Here is a 26823-nt window from a genome sequence, read left to right on the forward strand (position 1 = left end):
GAGTACTTGCCATCCTGGGAAACAGAATGATATCCTCTGTCAAATTTTAAAATTTAAGATATGAGTGAAGCTCAGTACAACAGCATAAGATTGATAGGAACAAAACTGTTATAAAATATAAAAACAAAAAGCAAGAACTCAAATAGGACCACAGAGGCAAGCTTCACCAAAAGAATACAAGATATTTAACAAAGAATTTCAGGCTTTAAAGCCATGATCAAAGAAATCAATAATCAAAGAAAATGTTAAACCTAAAATTTCCTGAAACTTAACATTCAGGAAACTTGGAACACTATGATAAGAACAAAACTAAGAATAATAGAGAGTGAAGAAAAGAATCTCACCTCAAAAGCTCAGAAAATATTTTTTAAAAAATTCATAGTCAAAATTGTTCCTAACTAAAAAGACACAGGAAAACAAAGCCCACAGAATGAACTCAGTAGTGCTTGCTCATACGGGCACATGGACACTGCAATAGCAATCACAGGGCCTGCAGGAATCTGCACAAGGTCCTCTGCACATATGTTATCACTATGTAGCTTGGTGCTTTTGTGTAACTCCTAACAGTGGGAGTGGGGAGATCTCTGACTCTGACTCTTTTGCCTACCCTTGGAACCCTTTTTCTCCTACTAGGTTGCCTCATCCAGCCTTTGAAATGAGGATTTGTGTCTAGTCTTATTGTAACTTGTTATGACATATTTTATTTATATCCCTAGACAATCTGCTCCATTCTGAATGGAAAAGGAGATGGAGTAGATCTGGTGAAGAAGGGAGCAGTGAAGAAGGCTGAGAGGAGTGGAGGGAGGGGAAACTGAAGTTGAGATGTATTATAAGAGAAGTGATGTGGGATGTCCTTCTATATATATGTTGCTTTTATTGGTTAATGAATAAGCTGCTTGGCCACTGGAAGGGCATAATATAGTCGGACTGGAAGAGCTATTTAGAGAATGTAAGTGGACTCTAAGAGATGCCATGTAGCTTCCAAAGCAGAAAGATCACCCAGAACCTTACCGGTAGAACACAGCCTCGTGGTGATACACAGATTACTAGAAATAGGGGAATTTAAGATAAACGAATTAAGAGGCCTGAAATAATAGGCCAAAGAGTATTGTAATTAATATTTCTATGTGATTATTCAGGTCTGGGAGGCTGGGAAACAAACAAGCAATCTCTGATTACAGGAATAAATTTTTAAAAAAGAAAGAAAAAATATGGAAACAGTGAGGGAAGATTTATTCTAGACAAGATTAAAGCTCAGCAGGGCAAATAACAAACCCAGTATCTCTGTCTCAGACAGGTGGGATTTCATTTTCATGGAGAGCTCTATCCATGAGAAAAATTTCATATATGTCTCTCCTTTGCTACTTCTACTTCCTGTATGTAATGCTCCATGGCAGATATCTCATAGCTTGGGTATCTCAACATCCTATCATCTCAAAACCAACTCAGTCTTCATCCTCACAGCTTAATGCAATGAAGTCTCAGTCTCCTCAGTGGGTTTCTGACTCTGCCAAACCCGGATGAATGCAACAGTGCTAAACTGAAACTAAAGAGGAAAAATCTATGACTTATAAATTTTGATGGTATCCCCACCACCAACCTGGCTTCTAAGTTGTTATGCATATTACCATGCTTGGATTAGAGTTCCAGCAGCTTCTCTGGATTAGGAATCAAATCACCTATTACTTTGAAAAATTGAAGGCCTAGATGAATGGACCCTTAGCCTAAGCTTCCTTCCTAGGCTTCAAGTAATGAAAAGGGCCTTCTCTTTAATGATTTTAAACTTCTTGAAATTTTCTTCCTCTGTTTGCCCACAGGATTGCCATTTGAATCTTCCTAGTGCTGGTTTTCTCTACAAAACTAATTTTTCATTTCTTTCTACACCACTTGTTTATTTTCCACTGAATATGTAAATGAGCCATTAGTAATAAACATCCAAGAAAATCAATATTTTCTCTAATAAATCACTCAATTACTTTTTAACTTTGCTTACTCAGTTTCTCAGGGAATAGAGAAAATAGAAATGATTTGGGGACAAAATATTATACAAATGACCCCTAGATAAATTTTTTATGGAGTTTATTTCCCACTGAAATCCTATGAACTCAAGTTCGACTGTGCATTACTTTCAACATTCCCATATTCCTAGCCCTACAAGAATAGCTAATTAAGATCTATGTGCAATTTTCTATAGCTTTTGCCATCTAAAGTCTTCCACATTCCTCCAAAAGGCATTTCCACATAATGTCTGGCAACAAAATCACTTTTGGTATACCATATTTTGACCTTACTTGTTTGTTTCTTGTTGTGATTAAATTCTCTAAGCAAAAGCATTTCAGATAAGGTTTGTTTGACTGATACTCCCAGATCACTGCCCACAATTGTGGCAGGTGAGAATAGAAACTCAAACTAGGAAGTGAAGGCAAGAGTCACAGGAAAAGACTGTTTCTCTCTTGCTTAGTCACTCTCTCATGTTCAGTGAGTACTCTTATCCATCTCAGGCCCACCTGCTTAGGGTATTGAAACCTATGTGGAAGAGCCTTCCCACATCAATTATCAATCAACATAATTTTCCCCAAGTACCAATTTTGATCTGGGCAAAGCCTCAATTGATGTTCCCTCAGATGACTCAAAACTACATCATGTTGACAGCTGAAGATAATTAAGTCAGAGATAATAGTATACTGAAAAATTTTAAAAACACAAATACATTAACCATATCAAACATGAAGAACTAGAAAACACAGAAATGAGGAAAAGGAAGCCTCTAACTAAGATCAAGAAGAGAAATCTAAAACTGTCTTACTACTGAAACCTCCTAAGTAAACAAAAGCTCAAGGATCTCATAATATAGTAAATTTTCTGAAAAAAAAAATGATGAAGATCCAACACTTTCCAGAAAAACAATAATAAATTTAAATGATAATTAATAAAATCAATATAGATGGTACCATAGACAAAACAAGATACAAAAACAGACCTACAAATATATATACATATGTATCTATATATATTTATATATATAGATACATATATATATAATGTCTCATTAAACAAGAATGACAAAATTCTAATCAAAATTAAAGCACAAGAAATCACTGATCAGCACTTATCCTGTCCACTCCAATTCTGTACTTTGCTGATATTAGAAAATGGATTGGCTGAAAACTATTCCACCAAAATTGCAGAGATTTTCTCAAGGTTTTCTGATTTTAACTTTGTAGTAAACAGTTTTGATTTTTAAAAAGATCTCATTCTCTTATAATAAAAATTTATATTAATTAAGATTACTTAAGCACCATTTTGTTTCTTATGACTGAGAATTACCTGTAAGTCTGCAACAGAGTGAGAAAATCAAAATTTTTTTAAACCAAATGCAAGATAACAGATTTTAAAAGAAATGGCATGATTTGTATTATATACATAAAGCAACTTGCTTTGCTCTAATTGCTTTATAAGTCACAAGGACTTTTGAAAAGATGTTTATCCCCACATTTTGTATATGTTCATGTGTGGGAAAGAATGTCTTCCATGTGTACACAGATGAGTTATAAAAAAAAGAGTGTTTCAGAGCCTTTGAATCTAGAGTAGCAGGTGGTTCTGAGACTCCCAACTTGGATATTGGGATATGAGCAGGCCTAAGAATTTCAAGTCACTGAAAACTCTTAAAATATAGACTGGCAATGAGCTCAGCAACACTATAGCTACGTCACTCCTGTTCATCTATGGGGAAAAACACTTTTAGAAACTTAGAGAGCTACTATGAAAACCAAAATGACAGTTCCTCAGAAAATTGAGAATAGATCTTTCCCAGAATGCTGATATACCAGTCTTGGGCATATACTCACAGATGATCCATCCTGTACTTAGATTTTTCACTCTTTGCTTACCTCCCAGCTCCAAAACAAACCACATGGAGCCTTACTCTTACCTGTAAATGCTCACCATTAGCTTGGCTTGGTTCTAGCCTGTTTTTATTAACTTAAATTATCCCATCTATCTTTTGCCTCTGGGCTCTGATCTTTCTCTATTCTATAAATCTTTCTTTACTTCTTACTCTGCTTCTGACTGTGAAGCTGGCTGGCTGGTTCCTGATGTCCTCCTCTCTTTCTTTTCTTGTTCCTCATCCTTCTCTCTTTATCCTTTGATTTATTCTGACTGGCAGCCACACCTATCCATCTCCTGTCTAGCTATTGGCCATTCAGCTCTTTATTAGACAAATCAGGTGCTTTAGATGGGCAAAGTAACACAGCTTCAGAGTTAAACAAATGCAGCATAAAAGAATGCAACACAGTCTTGCATCAGTAAACAAATATTACACAGCATAAACGGATGTAAAACATCTTCAACTAATGTTCCACAACATTATTATTATTATTATTATTATTATTATTATTACTTTATTATTTTGTCTAAATAAAATGAAATGTTATAACTTTTAACTTTCTCCACAGCTGCCATTTCCTTTTTATTAGCATTTTAAAAATTATAGTTAATAAACCTCTGTGTAGTCTATATCTGGGGGTCTTAATTAACCCTTTCTGTTGATTAAGTATATGCTTTAGGGGTTCAGATGAAGCATTAACTAATTAATCTTTTTTAATAAAAGTTGGGAGTCAGCTATCAGGGTAAGAACCTGAAATATCAGAGAAGCAGTGGAGAAGCCACCAGTGACTCCTATCTCTTCCATTCCTCCATCCAAAAAAGGCCCATGATCTTCTCTCAGCCCAACCTTACTTTTTGTCTTCTATCTATCCACAGCCCTCCAAACCTCTATGACATATTTTGGTCAGTGAATAGCTAAGTCCTGCTCTCTTATTCCAAATAGGTTTTATTATAAAAATATGATCAAAATATCACACAACACCCTTCAACCTCTCATGTATCTCACTCTTGCTACTTCCACACCCCTATGCAGTTCTCCATGGCAGATGTCTCATAGCTTGGGCATCTCAAGATCCTGTGGTCTGTAATGCAACCCTGCTTCATCTCCACCACTTTATGTAATGAGCTCTCACAATCTCTTCTTTACTGGGGCTCTGACTCTGCCAAACATAGATAGGAAAAATAGTGATGAACTGACCTCAGAATAATCCATGACCATTTTGCAGCTTTCTTATTGCCTGAAACAATATGACATAACTGATCTTGCCCAGATTTGATGGACCCTATCAAGTTTGAATCAAATTTGCTGCAAGTTCTGTATGATGTTGTTCCTGGGACAAGAAATTACTTTGCATACTCCTTCCATGAATTAAGGGCTTAGCTAGATGCAGTCTTACACTTGGAGCATGTTCCTAGGATTCAAGTGCACAGCTAGGTTCTTCCATTTAACGGTGCTAAAATTGATGACAATCTCTGTAACTTTTTCACCACTGGACTGCCATCTGAAACAAACTAGTACTGTTTTCCTTAACAAAAAAGACATTTCTGATGTGGGATATTCTTCTGTATGCGGCAAATATGTGTTGCTTTTATTGGTTGATAAATAAAGCTGCTTTGGCCTATGGCAAGCAGAATATAGATAGCTGGTAAATCCAAAAAAATACAGAGAGAAGGAAGGTAAAATCAAGGAGATTTCAAGAGCCATAGGAGAAACAAGATGTGAAGTACCATAAACCACATGGTTCCCTGGAGAGCCGACAACCGAATAAAATTCTATGACCTTGCCTTCACTGTACTCTCAAAAATTCCCATATTCTAGGTCCTAAAAGAACAGCTGATTAAGCTCTTTGTCCAGTTTTCTGTGGCTTTTGCCATCTAAAGTTCTGCTATCTTCAGCATTCTTATGAGAATCAACAATTCCAGGTTCTTTGCTGCAACAAAATCTCTTTTGAGTCCCACTTTTGTTCCAACTTCCTCCTCTGTTATTGTTATTAATTATGTAATCAAAAGCAGCCCTGGTAATAAACAGATTTGTTTCACAATAACAGAAAATGGCTTGAGTGAGAAGGATTGTTTCACCAAGATTGGAGAACTTCACTTGAAGCCTTCTTACATTTTTAATTTTGATTACTAAAATGATCTCATTATCATATGGTAAAGAAAAGGATGTCTGTTAGGATCACTTAGGCACCATTTTTGTTTCCCAGGATTGATGATTGCCTGTAAGTCTGCAATGAGCATGAGGAAATAAAAACATTTTTTTCAAAACAGTGCAAGAAAACAGATTTTTAAAGAATAAGAATAGAGCTAAATCAGCTTGTTTTACTCTATTGCTTTATAAGTCACAAGCACTTTTGAAAACATCTTTATTGCTATTTTTACATATGTTTGCACATGAGTGAGAATGTCTTCCATATGTATACAGGTAACATACAAAAAAGAGGGGTTCAGATGCTCTGGATCTGAAATGGTAGTTATGAGGCACACAACTTGAGTTTAGTTATCTAAACTCAAGTCATCTCCAAAATGAACATGTGCTGAGTCACCTGCCAACATCCATAATACCTTTTATCCAATAAACAAAAAGTCTCACAGATGAACAAGAGTGATAAAGCCTAAATAAATAATCCTTGGGGACATCATGCATCAAAATTGAGATGTTATGTATAGTAAATTTACACTATAAATGAACACAGTACAATGACAGTGTCCAACAATTTATAACAGAAAAGCTGATTGCAGAGCTACATTAATAGTGGAAATACTCAGAATGCTCAATGGAATTATAAAAAAATAGTACACAGATTGAGATAATATGACTTGTATAATTACGAAAAAGATACAACAATCAATAATGTGTTCAACAGATGATAAATGGGCTGAGAAAGGAAAAAAATCAATCTTCACAATAGCCACAAATAGCATAAAATATATCAGAGTAACTCTTTAAGTGGAAGACTTGTATGACAAGAACTTCAAATCTTTGAAGAAAGAAATTGAAGGAAATATCAGGAAGTGGAAATAGTTCCCATGCTCTTGGGTAGGTAGAATTAACATAGTAAAAATGGCAATCTCACCAAAAGCAATCTACAGATTCAATGCAATGCCCAGCAAAATCCCAGAAAAATTCTTCACAAACCTGGAAAGAATGGTACTCAACTTCATATGGAAAAGCAAAAAACCCAGGAGAGTCAAAACAACTATGTACAATAAAAGAATTTCTGGAGGCATCACAATCCCTGACTTCAAACTCTCCTACAGAGCTCCAGTACTGAAACCAGGATGGTATTGGCATAAAAGCCAGCAGGAGGCCCGATGGAACTGAATAGAAGACACAGATATTAATCCACACACTTTTGAACACCTGATTTTTGACAAAGAAGCAAAAACTATCAAATGGAAAAAAGAAAGCATATTTTTAAGAAATGGTGCTGAAATAACTGGATATCAACATGTAGAAAATGAAAATAGATCCATCTCTATAACCATGCACAAAGCTCAGGTTCAAATGGATCAAAGACCTCAACATAAAGCCAGCCACACTGAACCTCACAAAAGAGAATGTGGAAAGTACACTTGAATGCATTGGCACAGGAGACAAATTCCCAAATATAACCCTGGTAACACAGACGCTGAGAGAAACAATTAATAAATGGGACCTCTAGAAATTGAAAAGCTTCTGTAAAGCAAAGGACACCATCAACAAGCCAAAAAGACAGCCTACAGAATGAGAAAATATCTTGATCAACCTCATATTTGACAGAAGGTTGATCTCCAAAATATGTAAAGAACTCAAGAGATTGATCATCAAAAGAACAAATAATTCAATTAAAAAATGGTGTACAGACCTAAATAGAGAACTCTCAACAGAATCTAAAATGACTGAAAGACACTTAAGAAAATGCTCAACATCCAAACTCTGAGATTCCATTTTATACCTGTAAGAATGACAAGATCAAAAACACTGATAACAACTTATGCTGGAGAGGTTGTGGGGTAAAGGGAACACTGTTGCATTGCTGGTGTGAGTGCAAGCTGGTACAGCCCCTTTGAATATCAGTGTGGTGATTTCAGAAAATTAGAAAACAACCTTCATCAAGACCCAGCAATAACACTTTTGGGTATATATCCGAGGATGTTCAAACATGCCACAAGGACATGTGCTCAACTATGTTCATAGCAGCATTGTTTGCCTTAGCCAGAACCTGGAAACAACCTAAATGCCCAAAAACCAAAGAATAGATGAGGAAAATGTGGTACATTTACACAATGAAGTACTACACAGCAGAAAAAAAGTAACAACATCTTGAAATTTACAGGCAAATGGATGGAGCTAGAAAACATCACTTTGAGTGAGGTAATCCAGACCCAGAGAGACAATTATCATATGTACTTACTCATAGGTGACTTTTAAACATAAAGCAAAGAAAACTAGCCGACAAATCACAATCACAGAAAACCTAGACAACAACGAGGACTCTAAGGGAGAGACATACATGGATCTAATCTACACGGGAAGTAGAAAAAGACAAGATCACTTGAGTAAATTGGGAGCATGGGGACCTTGGGAAAGGGTTGAAGGGGAGGGGAAAGGCAGGGAAGAGAGCATAGAAAAATGTAGAGCTCAATAAACATCAATAATGTAAATATGTGTGTGTGTGTATATATATATATATATATATATGAAAACAAAAAATGTGTATAATATTTATGAAAGAATAAAGGAGATAGAAAGAAAAAGCCAAGAACAAAAACAGGAAAATATACCCAACTTGTAATTGAAAGACCAAAGGAAACTTAGCAAGAATAAGTGTGATTCTGACTGATGTTACCCAGCTACCTATAATTCTATGTGTATAGAAATTAAAAAAACACAAATTTAACAACTTTCATAAAATTAATTCAAAGTGACCCCTACACTGTTGTTTCTGACACTCCAGTTACTGATATTTCTTCCAAAGACAGAAGCCCCATTATCTAGAGCTCTTCCTGCAAATGAAGGGGATTTCTTCCTCGGCTCTGCAATCCCTTATGCCTCCTGGTGGTTTAAAGTAAATGCAGCACCACTGATGCCCAATTCCAAAGCAACATAGAAGAATAATTTAAAATCTGCTTCCTGCCACCTGGATCAAGGCCCAAGATGTAGGTTCTGCCCTTTCTATCTACCTGCTCAACACAACGCATACCTGAGAAATCTCTGCAGATCTGAAATTCTTTAAGTCACCTAAAACTAAAATTAACTGAATCACACCACTGTGGCTGGTAGTAGTAGAAAGTTAAACGCATTATAATCATGTATTAATGAAAGATCTCTCTCCCAGTTTCTTAACTATTTGTAACATTTTTAAGACAAACCTGAAAATGGAAGGCAATATTTAGAACTTCTAGAAACCAGACCTTCAGTTTTCAATCTGTCTTGCCACTGCACACCAAAAGCATTGACTGTGTGTACATACAAGACAGTAATACTACAAGCAATATATCCTCCCATGCCAGGGCCGTATAGTCTCCCCTCCCCAGGAAATCCATACACAGGGAGGCTCAGAGGATAAGGGTCATTGCCAGGTTACCTCATGGACAGAACCTCATGGTATATCCAATCCCAGCAGAAAGGACAGCCCATCAGACCCACTCACCATGGTATAGTGCCCCGCGCTACAGTCTCGCCCGCAAGAACGACGCGGGACACTTACGATCCTTCTGCAGCAAAGCGTTAATGCGTCTTGAGAGGAAGAGCATAAGCTTACATGGCGGAGACCCAGAATGAGGGGAACCCAGCCCTTATAAAGGAAACAGTCCTCGCTTCTGACCTGTCACTCTTGGATTGGTCCGCTGCCCATTATCCCAGGTGATGCCTTGGAAGTAGGCAGGGATGCAGAAGTAAAGAGTTACCAAGCACATGCACTGGGATTAAAGGCTTGTGCTACAACACCTTGAACTCACAGAGATCTGCCTGTCTCTGCCTCCCAGGCATTGGGACCAAAGGCGTGTACTACCACACCTTGAGGTCACAGAGGTCAATCTGCCTCTGCCTCCCAGGCATCAGGACTAAAGGCGTGTACCACCACACCTTGAGGTCACAGAGGTCAATCTCTACCTTTGTCCCTTGAAGCAATGGAGAATGTGGTTGTGGCCCTCCACAGTATAGTTTATGGTCTTCCTTACAAGTCACTACAGCAGAAGCAGAGGACAATCCTGGAAAGAACCTGTAAGCTACCTGCCACTAGTACACATGATGAAAAAACTCACTAGAATCCCTCACTGGCTCAGAATATGTAAAGCTCCCCTAGTGAGTGATCAGAGCAAAAGACACAGAGAGTATAAGTTCCTCCATTTCTGCACTTCCAGCCCAGCAGACAGCACCCTAGCCTAGAAATTTTGTATTTCAGTAGATATTCTTTCACTCTCTAAGAGCACATCCTGTTTTTGTCCAAATCACAGGGTTCTTTGTGCGCACATTCAATTACACAATGTCCGTTGCAGCCATCCCATTGCTTATACCTAGGAAATTCTGCAGACAAGCACAAGTCACATTCAAACAGTAACTGTTGTTACTGTTTAGCTGTGGTTAAAGTAGAACAAGTCATGAGTTAGAAGACAATGAAGGGTTCATGGTAGGGCTTGGCGCCAAGAAAGAGAATGTGGATATGATATAACTATAATCTCAAAATTTATTTTGAAAAGTTGAAGCAGGCTTTATGGTCATATGCTCAAGAGACTGCAGATCTAATACAATTAGAGCATATCAAAAATTTCTCAAACCTTTTCTCTAAGGATAAACATCTTAAACCAGAAAATAACAGTTCTGTTAGGTAGGGCCACAACATTTTTCCCAGATCTTCTATTTTGGTTGCACTATTGTTAACTGTAGCAATTTGGTTTCACACTAAGATCAGTCCGTTACCCAGATTCTTAATTTTCCTGGTCTGTGGACTGCAAGAAATGGCCACTCAAGACATTTATGGAGTGTTTAACATTGACTCTCTAAATCCACATTGCTAATCTCAACTACTGCTGGAGCAAGAAAACTCTCACCCTCTGTCTGCCTCTCCCTTTCTGTACTGTGAATCTCCAGCTTCAAAGTTGGTCAATAACCTCAATTCTTGCACAGGTTTCTCTTCAATTATAGGTCCCCAGTATAATTGGTCTACTTTTCCTTCTCACTGATTAGTCAAGGCCCAACATGGAAGGAATTGCAGGACTGTCTTCTTAGCACTGGGCAGCACAGTCAAGGTTAGATACGGAAAGCAATTCTCAATTACATAGCATAAGGCAAGCCTAAGCTATAGGACACATTACTCTATACAGAAATCAAAAATCAACATCACATGAGAGAAAAGGAATGAAAGATTAATGACCTTGAAACATTAGAGAACGAAAACAGAGAGAAGCAATGCACTTAAAACATTTAAAACTGATATCACTAAGTTCTTTGTAAAATGATAAAAATAATGTATTCTTAAGATTTAAAAACCTTAGCTATATTGACTTTGAAAAAAGAGTAGGTCCTTTCATAGTAGAGGGAATGTTATTAATAAGAGATATATTAATATTGCCCATATACATATGTTGGCTACTGAGATCTGTATCCTGACACATAGAGTTACAGTCAATAGCCTGTTTCCCAACCTCTGAGCTGACAGCAACTGTGTCAAGCAGAATTAAACATACCTGCATCTGTATAGGATAATTGCCTAATTACAAATTCAATATTCATTGGCTCAAGATAACTTTCCAAAACTATAACCCACACTGCTTTCTGTTCATTCACATGACAAGAATTAAAACATGCAGGGAAATTACAAAAATCATTCCCCTACCACAATCAGGTCCTTTTTCATAATGGTGAATCCAGCAGCTGATTACTTACCCTGTTTCCCCTGCAGTGTACAGAATAAACTACTCCTCCTATTTTGGTCTAAAGACAGAAGCAATGCTCCCTACATGAATTCTTTTCCTGTGACTGCAATAGATAGTCAACTACATGACTCAAATATATAATTTTAAAACTGAAGTGGTACAGTCAGTTAAGGATTTTGGAGGTGGAATATAGTGGACCACAAGGTCATTGCCCTGGAGTGCAACATACAGGAATAAAGGCCTCCTGAGGTAACATAAGAGAGCTTGTCTCAAAAACATTTTTTCTAACAGGATGAAAATGCAGCTGTCCTAGAATTAATATGCCCTCCCATGGAGAAATCACTTCACACACTTGGGAGATGCATAAAGAAAATCTCTTTAGCAATGATCGTAGACACCCATCTCTAAATAATGCTCACAGAGGAACCAGATTAGACAAATTTTATATTCTACATATTTCATCATCCTTAAGTGTCTTTTAGGTTCATGCTCCAGGTTACACTTTGAACAATTTAAATAAAGACAAACAACTTGTAGGTATAGCCACTTAGGCTGATGGGAGGGTTAAAGAGCAAAGATATTTCCAGGATAACTTATTAAATACATCAGCGACCTGAGACAGCAGGTCATTCTTCAGTGACAGGGTCCAGAGGAGAAGGTCCAGGCAATGAGAAAGAAAATACAAGTAGAAGGTAGAAAATATAAAAGTGTGGGTGGGGAGGTCTTGAACACGCTATGGTCCATGTCAAGTAAGCTTCTGAAGACAAATTGCATCTTGTATACTACTTTCAGGGGGTAAATGGAAGGAAATAGAAGACTTAAATGAAGTCAGCAGAAAGTATCATATGATTAGACAATTCAAGAGGCTATTCAAACAATGCTATACAAAAGGAAAACAGGCTATTCCAAGAACATTACTGTTAAGCACACAATAGCCTTGGGACTGATAACCATAACTCCATATGGTGGGCAGAGTTGAGTTCTCAGGATCTGAAACAACCCTTCCACAAAGGCCTTGGTCACAGATCATTACCAGTACTCCCAAGCACATTCCTGGTTTTAGAGAAGGAGCTCTGTTTTCTCATCAATGTTTCAGGCCCTTAGGGAAAGCTCCCAAGGCATAGTTCCTAGGGTGTGCCTCCTCCCTGCCTGAGGTCCAAAAGGAAAGCCTTGCTTGATCAGGCCAGTCCTTAACACAGCAATGTTTTACTTTTCAAATACTTGTCACCGGTTGTCATATTTCCCATCTGACAGAATTATTTTTTTCTCAAAAAGAAAACTGGAACTTTATGGCACACAAGGCCTTAAGGTTGGTTGTGAACGGGTAATGCCTCCTTGAACAGCTTGTTCAAGGCCTGTTCTTTGATATGGGGATGGGCCTAGTGGCTGATTGTCAGAGGTTTCTCTGTAATGACTTTGATCCAAAGTCTAGACATGCCTAGTGAACAATACATATCCTATCATCTAATCTCTAACAAGTCTGTTAGGGTGCTTTAGAAGCGGTCCTCCCTCAGCTAAATTCTACTTTGTGAGACTTACTATTTTCTAAGCATTGGTAAATCCTTTATATCACCCATTGGAAGACTCTCACTCAAGCCTCAGGATGACGCAACGCCCCCCCAATAACTCACGAGAGATCGTCCTTGCTGCAATCACACTAGGTTTAACGACAAGACGACAAGACGGAAACCCGTGAACTGGGGCTGAGACTCATAACCCAAGCAGGGGAAGAGTTCAACCTCGAGTGACCTGGAGAAGTAGTTTTTATAGGAAGAAACCACGCAGCCCAGTAATCCGGAAGGGGGGGCAGTGAGGGTGTCACAGAAAATTCTGAAAATTTCAGTGATGCTTACAAGGGGGCAACCCCCTGCCTCTCATGATCATTCTCAAGGTCATAATCAGCTAGTTCCTATACTAGGGGGTGGTACTTACTAGGGGGAATCTCCCTGTTTCTCAAGATTACTCTCAAGATTACAATCTACCTTTATCTTCAGCTAGTTCCTGAAGCCCTGAAACTGGCTAATCTTAGATTTCTGGTTCTTCTCTTCCTGGCTCTATTTTCCTGCTAGAAGGATCTGGATTTATCCAGGTCTTTCACACCAATTCTACTCTTCGACATCACAGAGTAAAAGTGGAGTGCTACCCAACACACGAGGTGCCTTTTGCAACCTATAGAAAAATTGACAAAGAAATGGATCATACACATGAAGGTAAAATGTAAAGTGCTGAACATCTAGGCCTCTCTGCGTTTGGCAACCTGCTTTCCATGGATGCACCTAAAGTATGTTGTTGTTTTACACACAGCTCCCTGCTTCCAATGCTCTGAGCAGAAATGAAAAACAGAGCAAATTTATTCAGAGGCCTGTCTCTAGGTCTAGGAAGTTGCAAGTACCACATGGGACATCACAGGACAAAGAATACGGCTGCAGGTTCCCATGCAGATATGGGGAGGACCCACCACACTGGCTCCTACACCTCACCATCTCCGTCTCCCCATCTGGGGCCAGCAGCCCCCACTCACCATGTCGTGATTTCCCAGCTTGCCCAAGTTCTCCACTCAGCTCCCTGTAGAAGAACTGGCAACACAACACACAAGACCACTAGCACCAAGTCCTTTTCAAATCCAAGCCTAAAATGGGCGCCAGGAAGGGCCCTGCACCACTTCTGACTGGCAGGTCGTCTGGAGGACCTGATTGGCCAGTGAGGCCTGACTGACAAGAGCACCTCCCATAGGGTTACACTGCTTAAAGACACAGCAGAAAGGTTCCTGATCCTTCCTTCCACACCAGTCAAAGATGTTTTCTAGGTCAGCAGAGATATGCATGTCAATAGCACTTGCCTCTGGCTCCAACAGCAGACTCCCTGTTTTCCTGCACTCCCTAGGCACTTCCCTTTCTTTCTCCTGGACACTATGTGGCTAGTTAGCTTGTAGTACAATCAACTATACTATGCTGTCCCACAGGTGGAAGGATCCCAGAACATTAAAATTTAAAGAGATATTTAAGGACATGAAAGGAGATGTTTGTTCTGTGATTTCATGCTGAGGTTGTCAAGAGGACTTCAGACAACAAGACAAAGTAGGAACCTGATCTCAAACAAGATAATAAGTCTTTCTCCCATAAAAGGCTGGGTGATGGTGCTATGCCCAAATCTGCAAGGTTCCTGCTAAAGCCAACAAGGAAACCGAGTCCCATATGTAAAAGCAAAGAGCCTTTATTTTAAAGTTCCGAGCTCAATTAGAATTGGGTTTTTATAGTAGTAAAGGTGGGGGTGAGGGGTTTCTGAAGTTTAGGACCTCTGAGTGGCTGACATTTGTCTAGGGGTTTCCTGGTGAATGTATGCTGGCAGGTGATCCTATCTACAGCAGTTGGAATGCCAGGCATTTCCTTTGAATGGTCTGTTCTAGGGTGGGGGTTGGGTAATCTCAGCTGTGGTTCCTCCTGTAGCCAGCCATTGTCTCAGGGTAAACTACTAAGACTCTGGTCTCTTATTAAATTTATCTACTGCCAATTTTACTCTGGCAGGTGATAATGGTTGGAAGTAAAGAACTTCCTTTGGGTGACCTGTCCATACTTAGCTTATCTTAAGCTTATTATATTAGCTTACCTGTCCATATAATAGTTCCATTGCTTTAGGAGTATTATTCCTGAAATTCAGAGCAAGCTCTTGAGAAATGAATAATAATAAAAACAGCAGTTGGTGTGGAAAGTTGAATATATAGAGTGTGGAGGGCCGCAACCACATTCTCCATTGCTTCTAGGGACAAAGGTAGAGATTGACCTCTGTGACCTCAAGGTGTGATGGTACACGCCTTTAGTCCTGATGCCTGGGAGGCAGAGGCAGATTGACCTCTGTGACCTCAAGGTGAGGTAGTACATGCCTTCGGTCCCAATGCCTGGGAGGCAGGGACAGGCAGATCTCTGTGAGTTCAAGGTGTTGTAGCACACGCCTTTAATCCCAGCGCCTGTGCTTGGTAACTCTCTAATGCTGCTTCCCTGCCTACTTCCGAGACATCACCTGGGATAATGGGCAGCGGACCAATCCAAGAGTGACAGGTCAGAAGCGAGGACTGTTTCCTTTATAAGGGCTGGGTTCCCCTCATTCTGGGTCTCTGCAGTGTAAACTTATGCTCTCCCTCTCAAGATGCATTAAAGCTTTGTTACAGAAGGATCCTAAGTGTCCCGCGTCATTCTTGCGGGCAAGATGGTAGCGCGGAACAATAGAGAATAATGAAGCTAGGGTTAATGTGCTTATGAGCACTATTGTTAGCCAACAAATCTTTCTCCGTGGACAGGTGAAAAGAAAAAACACAGTTACATTATTCTAGGTTTTCTACATGTACAGAACTGGTAGAATAAATCTCTCCATGCATATTGAAAGTGAAATTATGACCTTCACCAGGCCTGTACACTCCCTGCCCAATAAACTCCTAAGCAGGTCTGTTGCATGTTCCATGTTTCCTTCTCACTTGTGTCAGGTAATTTCACTTCAAACTCAGAAAATCTGACTACCTCTGCCTCCTGAGTGCTAAGGTTATATTGGACCCTAGCATCCAATCATCGAGGAGGAGGAATTGCCCCCAGAGACCACCTCTCACATCATAGCTAATGTAAAAGCATGAGGATTTTATTAATTCTGTCACGACAGGGTCTTCCAGCAGTTGGGAGGTTAGAAGACCCTGAATGGCTGGGACAGGCTATTTTTAAAGGGAAAACCCACAGAAGGAAGGGGTGTCTGGGGGTTGTTCTTTAAATATTGTGATTGGCTTATTCAAAAGGGTGATTACCAATAATTGGCTGGAGAGTGGTTGCCAGATCAGATGAGGTAAAGGGACATTTCTGAGGGTCTCTTAGCCCCTGCCCAGAAACTAAGTCAAAACATCAGTAACTGAGTCAACACTAAGGGTTATCTTGCCCCTACTCAGAGAGATGGAAAGTTCCCAACATCTCAGTACCTGCATGCATAGCTGTTTTGTCCTTGGTTCCCAGGGGAGGAGGGGAAGTACTGAGAGTTGTCAGAAATGGCTTCAGAAGTGTCTTAAAGCTCTACAGTTAAAGGTGTGCACTGCCACCAAGCAGCTAAATGTGACTTTTATCATCTCAAATGATCTAGATTAAATTTGGGTCTTTAATTTCAAAATCCTTAAGAAAAATCCCTCAGAAGTGTATTCAACTCTATGGGTTTTAGTTAATTTGGGTGGTAGTCAGTTTGAATACCAAGAATAGCCATCACAACAACCAAGACAGAAGAAATGACAAAGATTTTCTACCTGTAGGAGGCAAGGAGAGCATGGGAGTTAATTTCAAAACACTGCTTTTCCTAAACAAATGAATCATGGGGATTTCACTTAGGAAATCTGTAAGTGCTCATGTAGATTTCTGACTTTTGCTAAGCATTCTCAGATAACAAATCCACTTCTGAATGTGATCACAATTTAAAAGCAGAGACATTCAGAAACATTCTTTTTTTTAATTTACAAAATAATCTTTCATTTTACATACTAATCCCAGCCCCACTCCCTCCCCTTCTCCAGTTACTCCCCCTACACCTACCCCATCCCCCTCCACCCCTCAGAGAGGGTAGGGCACATCGCTTTGGGGAAGGTCTAAGATCCTCCCTAATATATCTAGACTAAGCAAGGTATCTCTCCAAAGAGAACAGGTTCCCAAAAAGCCAGTACAAGCAGTAGGGATAAATCTTGGTGCCACTGCCAGTGGACCTGCAGTCTGCCCCAGCCATACAACTGTCACCTACATTCAATGGGACTAGTTTAGAACTATGCTGGTTCCTTCCCTCTCCAGATGGAGTTGGTGAGCTCCCAGTACCTCAGGTAAACTGTTTCAGTGGGTGAACTCATCATGGTCTCTTTGCTCATATTCTCACTCCTCTCACTCTTCAACTGGACTTTGGGAGCTCACCTCAGTGCTCCACTGCAGGGCATCTGTGTTGGAGGAGGCTGCTTGATTGTTTCCAACTGAGTAGGCTGGCTTGGCAGGTGAGCATAGCTGCTACCCTGCAAGATCAGAAGGAATTCAACTTCACTTAACCTGGATTGTTGTCTGTTTCAGGGCTGTGATAGCACTTTAAAGAATTTCATTCTTTCCTATTTCTAACTTTATTTTAAAAATTTTAGTTATATGCTGTTTTGCCTTTTTGTGTCTGTGCACAGTGCCGAGAATGCCATACTACTCATTTTGGTCCCACGGGATTTTGTCCAAGATGCCACAGGAAAGAACACTGGGCAGTCAATTGTCCTCGTGCGCATTGTGGCATAAAGACATCAAACCCAGAAAATTACCAAGTTGACCTTCTAGGTCTGGCCATGGATAAGTGAGGCTATGTGGGCTCCTTTGACCCAGCGAAAACCACCATATGTAACAGAGAGCCATGGGTAAACATCACAGTATCAGCACAGCTCATCTCCTTTCTCTTGGACACTAGAGCCACATACTCAGTACTGAGGGAATTTGGGGGGCCTACCGCTCCTTATAGTTTCCCTATTATTGGAGTAGGGAGTACAATCTTACTTACCTCAGCAGACCTCACCACTTAATTGTGTTTTTAGAGGTATTTATCTCACTCATTCATGCTCAGTCATGCCAACCTGCCCTGTACCTCTTATGGGAAGAGATTTTTTTAGCAAAAGTAGTAGTTTCCATTTGGTTTGCTCCTTTCATTCACCTTACCTCAGACTCACCAATAGCTCCCCTCCTCCTCCTTCTAGCCTCCCAAACTCTCAGCTCCAATATGTCTTTTCCTCTAACAGCCTGTCAGGTGGACCCCTAAGTCAGGGACACTCAAAATCCCTCTATAACTAAACACCACTCCCCCATTGTTATCCAGTTACAAGATCCTACTAAGTTCATTACCCATGTTCATCATCCTCTCTGTCTCCAGAACCCTAGGGGACTTAAGCCTATCATCTCTGACCTCCTAAAAAAAAAAAGCTACTTCGCCCCACCTCTTCTCCCTTTAGCACCCTTATACTTGCTGTTAAAAACCTAACAGAACCTGTTGCCTGGTACAAGACCTCTGGCTCATTAACTCTGCAGTGGTCCCTCTTCATCCTATAGTGCCTAAGCCTTACAAACTTCTTTCCACTATCTCCCCCAGGAACCTCCCACTTCTCAGTTCTAAATCTTAAGGATGCTTTTTTCTCTATTCCTCTCAGTTTTCAATCTCAAAATATCTTTGCCTTCACCAGGCTGACCAAGCAGCTAGTACAGCAACATTTCAGAACCCAAACCCAACTCAATTACGTCAAGGCGTTCATGCAGTACAGCCCACATCCTCACAGATACCTCCTTACACCCAGCAAATTCTGAAGCATTTCCCACCACTAAGAAGAGAGTTTCCGATGTTCTTCTCCAAGAAATTATCCCACGATTTGGAATTCCAACCTCTCTTCATTCAGATAATGGTCCAGAGTTTACCTCCCAGATGTCTCTTAAAGGACCCCGTGTGACCCATGTGCAGCATGGTTGCATCACCTATGAATATCGCAGCTGCATGAGCCCTTGCATGCATGTGTGAGCTCCGTCATCTGCATATGATGTAACCATGCCATGCCCCTGTGTGCATGTGCTAGGCAGTCCAAAATCTGGAAGGACCATCTTCCTCTCTCTCTCTGTCTCTGACTCTCTCTCTCTCTCTCCCTCTCTCTCTCTCTTTATGCACACTGACCTCACCAGGCCTGACACACCCCAAATAAACTCCTAAGTGGGTTTGTTGTATGTTCCATGTTTTCTTCTCACTCGTGTCAGGTGATTTCAATGTGGGTTCTGGAAATGGAACTTGAGTTCTGTAACAACACTTAGTGTTCTTAATTGCTGAGCCATCTATCTAGCCCATCTTTTATTTAAAATATATTACCATAAGTTGTTAATTAAAAGGCATTCCATCACTTTTCCCTGTTATTTTTTCACTCCATCACTTTTCAGATCTCTTCTATCTCCTTCCTTGTTAAGTATGGGTAAATAAGTATGCTGAAATACATGAATACAACCTGCTGTGTTGATTTTTGTTGTTTGTATGAATATGGATAATGGGCTGACCACATTGTATTGGATGAACAGTTGGGAAAGTCATCCTTGTCTAAGGTTAATTCTCTCAAATGGAGGAGAATTCTACTTTTTAATCAACATCAGGTATCTGATACTGACTATACAGACTGTCTTGGACAGGACACTTAATCAAGAAAAGAAAACTTAGGATTGAAAATACCTTAGCAGTTAAGAGCACTGAAGATTCTGTCAGAGAATCCATCTTTCATTTCCAGGACATGTAGAAGCTCACTACTTTCAGTCATTCCAGTATCAGGGGCTCTGATACCAACTCTTGGTCTCCTTGGCCACCATACGAGGAGACTTGCACTATAAAAATTATTTTTTAAGCTGTGTGAGGTAGTGCATTCTTTTAGTACCAATAGCCTGGACAGAGGCAGAAAGATCCACTGTGAGTTTTAAATCCTATCCTACATAATCTACACACACACACACACAAACACACACACACACACACACACACACACACACACACAAACCCTAGAATATAAGAAAACTGAATAACATACAAGAAAAGGAGTATTAAAGAAATGGGACAATATAATACCTCATAAAGTAAATTCAAGTGTCTGCCACTGGTGCCCATAGAATCATTTTTAAAGTACATATGGCCAAGCATGTGAGCACATGGCATGAATCCCAGCCACTTGGAGAAACTAAAGTTTTGACAGTAAGCCACCACCTTACTATGCAAGCTTAACTGCCCCTCATGAGCCGGGTGGTATTGGACCCACCAAGTCATAACTTGCATAGCAGCAATCTGTTATCAAATGATATTGCCATACAAGAGATCAGGCCAAAGCAGGTCCCGAAGGCTCAAGTAGGGTACATGAAGTTTTCCAAATATCCATGGTTTCTACTCCTGTTACACTGTCTTCTGCTGCCAAGCATGCACCTATAGCCTCATGGAGTGTTCCCTATGATTGGGTGACTGAGGAAGAGAAGACTAGGGCCTGATTTCTTGATGGTTCTGTACATGATGCAGGCACCACCCATAAGTGGACAGCTGCAGCATTACAACCTGATTCTGAAGCAACCCTGACTGGTAAAGACACTGGTAAAGGGAAATCTCCACAGTGGGCAGAAGTTCAGTCAATGCACATCATCACACAGTTTGTTTGGATAGAGAAATGGACAAATGTACAACTACTTATGGATTAATGGGTTGCAGCCAATGGATTGACTGGATGGTCAGGACTTGGAAAGAACATGATTGGAAAATTGGTGAGGAAAGACACCTGGGGAAGAAGTATGTGGCTCGATCTCACCAAATGGGAAAAAGGTGTGCAGATACTTATATCTCATGCAAATACTTACCAAAAGCTAACTTCAGCTGAGGAGTTCAATGATCAAGTAGATAGAATGACTATTTCTGTGGACAGTCAGCCTCTTTTCCCAGTCATTCATGTCATTGCCCAATGGACCTATGAACAAAGTGACCATGGTGGGAGAGATGGGGGTTAGGCATGGGCACAACAACATGAATTTCCTCTCACCATGGATTACTTGGATACATCTGCTACAAAGTGCAGAGCAGTCAACAGCAGAGATCAATGATGCCCCAGATATGGCATCATTCCCTGGGGTGACCAGCCAGCAGCCTAGTGGCAGGTTGACTACATTGAACCACTTTCTCTGTGGAAAAGACAACTCTCTGTGCTTACTAGTGTAGATACTAATGCTGGTTAGGCATTTGTCTTTTTTTTAATGTAAAATGCCAGCAGGCTGAAGGCTCTACAGGGTGGTGGTCTTGGTGGGCTTGGGGGGATACCTTGAGTTCATAGGATTTCAGTAGGAAATAGACTTCATGAAAAATTTATTTATGGGTCATTTGGACATTTTGTTCCCAAATCATTCCAATTTTCTCCATTTCTTGAGAAATTCAGTAACACAAAATTAAAAAGTAATTGGGTTATTTTTTAAATAAAATATTGATTCTGCTGGGTGTTTATTACAGATAATTTATTTAGGTCTATAGTGGAAAAAATGAGTGGTGTAAATAGAAATAAAGTCAGTTTTGTGGAGAAAAACAACACTAGGAAGATTCAAATGGCAGTCCTGTGGTGAAAAAGAGGGAAAAAATTTCAAGAAGTTTAGAACCACTTAATAGAAAGCTTTTCTTCTCATTTGAAGCCTAGGAAGGTAACTTAGAGAAAGATTTCTTTTATCTAAGTCTTCAATTTCTAAAAGAAATAGGCAACTTGATTCCTAATCCAAGGAAGCAACTTTATGCAGATGCTGCTGGAACTCTGAGCCAAGCATGGTAGCATCATAACAACTTAGAAGCCAAATGGGGGGGGGGGGCAAGTTGTATTTCTTATGGAAAAAAGAAAGCAGCAAAATTTATAGGTCATAGATTCTTTCTCTTTAGTTTCAGTTTAGCACTGTTGCATCCATCTATGTTTGGCAGAGTCAGAAAGCCAGTGAAGAGACTGTGAGACTTCATTGCATGAAGCTGTGAAGATGATGACAGAGTTTTAATAGGATGTTGAGATACCCAAGCTGTGAGATATCTGCCATGGAGAACTACATAGAGGAAGTAGAAAAGGATATATATATATATATACATATATATATATATATAATTTTTAATAGATAGTTCTCTCTAAGCTCTTTGAAAATGAATCCCCACCTGTCTGGAGCAGAGCTAAAGGGTTTGTTGTTTGCCCTACTGAATTTTAGTGTTACTTTGAACCGATCTTCCCTCACTTTGCCCACGTTTCTCTCTCTCTCTTCTCAAAATTTTATTCTTCTTGTAAACAGAGACTACTTATTCATTTCCCCGGGCACCAAGACCTAAATAATCATAGAGAAAGTATATTAGTTGCGGCACTGTTTGGCCTATTAGCTCAGGCTTCTTATTAACAAGCTCTTTCATCTTAACACATGTCTGTTAATCTCTGTGTTACCACGAGGCTGTGACCTACTGATAAGGTTCTTGGGTGTCTTTCTGCTTTGGCAGTACTTGACATCTCTACATTCTGCCTACTCTCTCTATATATCTCTTCCAACCTGACTATATTCTGCCTTGCCATAGGCTAAAGCAGCTTTATTTATTAACGAATAAAAGCAACACTTATAGAGAAGGACATCATACATCACTTTTTTTACCATATAACCCAACTGCAGTTTCCCCTTCTTCCATTCCTCAGTCCTCTGCACTATTCCCTTCTCCACCACAGTCATTCAATCTTCATTTCCATTCAGAATAGAGCAGATATCCAAGAAATATCAATAAAGCCAGACACAGCAAATTGAAATAAGACTAGGCATATATCAAAGGATGGATGAGTCAACCTAGTAAAAGGAAAAGGTTCCAAGAGCAGGCAAAAGAGTTAGAGATATCCTCCACCTTCCGCTGTTAGGAGTTGCATAAAACACCAAGCTACACAATGATACCATATATGCAGAGGACCTGGTGCAAACTCCTGCGGGCTCCATGATTGCTATTTCATTCTCGGTGAGCTCCTATGATCCCTACTTAGTTGATTCTGTGGCCTGTATTCTCCTGTGTCATTTTAGTTAAGAAAGATTTTGACTATGAATTTTTTTTGAAATTTTTTCTGTTCTTTGGGGTGAGATTCTTCTTCTCTATTCCTTGTTATTCTTGGGATTGATCTTTTCCTAGTGATTCAGATTTCTGGAAGTTATGTTTCAGGAAATTCTAGGTTTAACATATCCATTTTTTTGATCATGCTTTGAAAGTCTGAAATTCTCTGTTCAATGTCTTGTATTCTTTTGGTGAAGCATGCCTCTGAGGTCTTATTTGGTTACATAGATTTTAATTTTCATATTTACTTCAGTTCACATTTTTTAATTGCTCCTATTTCTATTTTAAGGTCTTGAACAGATTCATTAATTTCTGTCAACTGTTTCTTCATTTACTTTTTGGCTTTCTTTAAGGGATTTATTAATTTTCTCCAATACTTCCTTTATCCTTTCTCTGCTTTTTTATTTTTATTGCTTTATGAATAATACCATTCTAAATTTCCACTTCCTCCACTCCTCCCATTTCCCTCCCACTCCCTGACACACCCTCCCACCTCCACCTCCAGTCCTAAGAGAGGGCAGGGTACCCTACCCTACAGAAAGTCCAAGGCCCTCCCCCTTCCATCCAGGCTTAGGAAGGTATGCATCCAAGCAGACTAGGATCCCAAAAAACCAGTATGTAGAGTAGAAACCAGTCCCACTGCCATTGTCATTGGATTCTCAGTTAGCCCCCATTGACAGTCACATTCAGAGAGTCTGGTTTGATCACACGTTTATTCAGTCCCAGTCCAGCTGGCTTTGGTGAGCTGCCTTATATCAGGCACACTGTCTCACTGGGTGGACCAACCCCTCATGGTCCTGACTTCCGAGCTCATTTTCTCCCTCATTCTGCTCTTCAACTGGACCTTGGTAGATCAGTCCAGTACTCCAAGGTGAGTCTCTGTCTATCTCCATCCATTGCCAGATGAAAGTTCTATGGTGATATTCAAAATTTTCATCAGTTTGACTCTGGGCACCCTGTCCTCTACTGCCCAAGGACTTACCTGTGGACATCCCCATGGACAACTGGGAACCCCTCTAAAGCCAAGTCACTTGCCAACCCTAAAAAGTCGCCATTAATTAAGATATCATCTTCCCTGCTCCCATATCTGCCTTTCCTCCATCTCAACTATGCCACGTTCCCATGCTCTGGCTAATCCTCCCCTTCTCCCTTCTCTCTCCCCCTCTCCCCTTCCTCCCATCCCAACCCACCCAGATATTCCCAACTTTTGCCTAGTGATCATTTGTGTTTTCTATTTCCAGGAAGATCTATATATGTTTTTCTTTTGGTTCACCTTATTACTTAGCTTCTCTAAGATCATGAAAAATAGGCACAATGTCCTTTGTTTATGGCTAGAATCCACTAATGAGTCAGTACAAACCATATTCATATTTTTAGGTCTGGGTCATCTCATTCAGAATAGTGTTTTCTATTTCTATCCATTTGCATACAAAATTCAAGATGTCATTGTTTTTTACCACTGAGTAGTACTCTAATGTGTAGATGAGCCACGCTTTCTTAATTCATTCTTCCGTTTTGGGGCATCTAGGGTTTTTCCATGTACTGGCTATTATAAATAATGCTGCTATGAACATGGTTGAACAAATGCTTTTACAATATGATTGGGCATCTCTTGGGTATATTCCCAAGAGGGGTATTGCTGGATTTTGAGGTAAGTTGACTTCCAATTTCCTGAGAAATCGCCACAATTATTTTCAAAGTGGTTGCACAAATTTGCATTCCCACCAGCAATGGATGAGTGTTCCCCTTCCTCTACATCCTCTCCAGCATAAGCTATCATTGGTGTTTTTTATTTTAGCCATTCTGACAGGTGTAAGATGGTATCTCATAGTTGTTTTGATTTGCATTTCCCTGATCGCTAGGGATGTTGAGCATGAGTTAAGAAAAGAACTTAAGTATCTTTTGACCATTTGAAATTATTCTGTTGGGAGTTCTCTGTTCAGTTCAGTACCCCATTTTTTAAATTGGGTTATTTGGGATTTTTAATGTCTAGTTTCATGAGTTCTTTATATATTTTGGAGATCAGACCTTTGTCTGTTGTGGGGTTGGTGAAGATCTCTCATTCAGTAGTTTGACTTTTTGTCTTATTGACTGTGTCCTTGGCTTTACAAAATGTACTCAATTTCAGGAGGTCCCATTTATTGTTGCTCTTATTGTCTATGCTACTGAGCTTATACTAGGAAGTGGTCTGCTGTGCCCATGCATTACAGGCTACATCCCCAATTCTCTTCTACCAAGTTCAGTGTGGTCAGATTTATATTGAGGTCTTTAATCCATTTGGACTTGAGTTTTGTGCGTGGTGATAGATATGGATCTATTTTCATTCTTCTACAGATTGATATCCAGTTATGCCAGCACCATTTGTTAAAGATGCTTTCTTTCTTCCATTGTATAATTGTAGCTCCTTTGTCAAAAATCAGTTGTTCATAGGTTTGTGGATTAATATCCAGGACTTCAATTCAATTCCATTGGTCAACATCTCTGTTTTTATGCCAATATCAAGCTCTTTTTGTTAATGTAGCTCTGTAATAGAGTTTGAAGTCAGGGATGGTAATGCCTCTGAAAGTACCTTTATTGTATAGGATTGTTTTGGCTATCCTGGTTTGTTCTTCTTTTTCCTTATATAGTTGACCATTGTTCTCTCAAGGTCTGTGAAGAATTTTGTTGGGATTTTAATGAAGATTACATTGAATCTATAGATTGCCTTTGGTAAAATTGCCATTTTTACTATGTTGACCCTACCAACCCAAGAGCATGGGAGATTCTTCCATTTTCTGGTATGATCTTCAGTTTCTTTCTTCAAACCTTAAAGTTCTTATCAAATAAATCTTTCACCTCCTTGGTTAGAGTTACCCTAAGATACTTTATGCTAATTGTGCCTATCGTGAAAGATGATATTTCTCTGATTTCCCTCTCTGCTTCATTATCCTTTGTGTATAGGAGGGCAACTGATTTTTTTTTGAGTTGATCTTGTATCCTGCCACATTACTAAAGGTATTTATCAGTTGTAGGAGTTCTTTGAGAGAGTTTTTGGGGTCGCGTATGTACAGTATCATATCATCTGCAAATAACAAATCTTTGATTCTTGCTCTCCAATTTGAATCTCTGTGATCTCCTTATGTTGTCTTATTGCTATTGCTAGAACTTCAAGCACTATATTGAAGAGATATGGCAAGAGTGGACAACCTTGTCTTGTTCCTGATTTTAGTGGAATGGTTTTGAGTTTCTCTTCGTTTAATTTGATGATTGCTATCAGCTTGCTATATATTGCTTTTATTATCTTTAGGTATGATCCTTATATCCCTCATCTTTCCAAGACATTTATCATGAAAGGGTATTGAATTTTGTCAAATGTTTTTTCAGCATCTAATGAAATGACACCCATCTCTTAAAAAATGACATACACTGAAGAGTATTATTTCTTATAAATTCCTGGTATTAGGTTGTCTTATTTCTAGTCAGCTT

The 26823-nt window shown here is 39.6% G+C and overlaps 1 protein-coding gene across 1 annotated transcript in view; it reads right to left on the reverse strand.

Annotated features, from left to right (window-relative positions):
* The window catches only part of LOC125399368 (uncharacterized), a 50604-nt gene extending 36035 nt beyond the window's left edge, over positions 1-14569 (reverse strand). Inside the window, 2 exon segments of the mRNA XM_087903906.1 lie at positions 14226-14321; positions 14405-14569. Of these exon segments, the coding sequence (XP_087760032.1) occupies positions 14226-14321; positions 14405-14569 (261 nt within the window).
* Positions 14570-26823: the final 12254 nt, after the last annotated feature.

This window comes from Myodes glareolus, chromosome 3 (genome assembly GCF_982192425.1).
Source record: "Myodes glareolus chromosome 3, mMyoGla1.1, whole genome shotgun sequence".
In the NCBI taxonomy this organism is placed as follows: Eukaryota; Metazoa; Chordata; class Mammalia; order Rodentia; family Cricetidae; genus Myodes; species Myodes glareolus.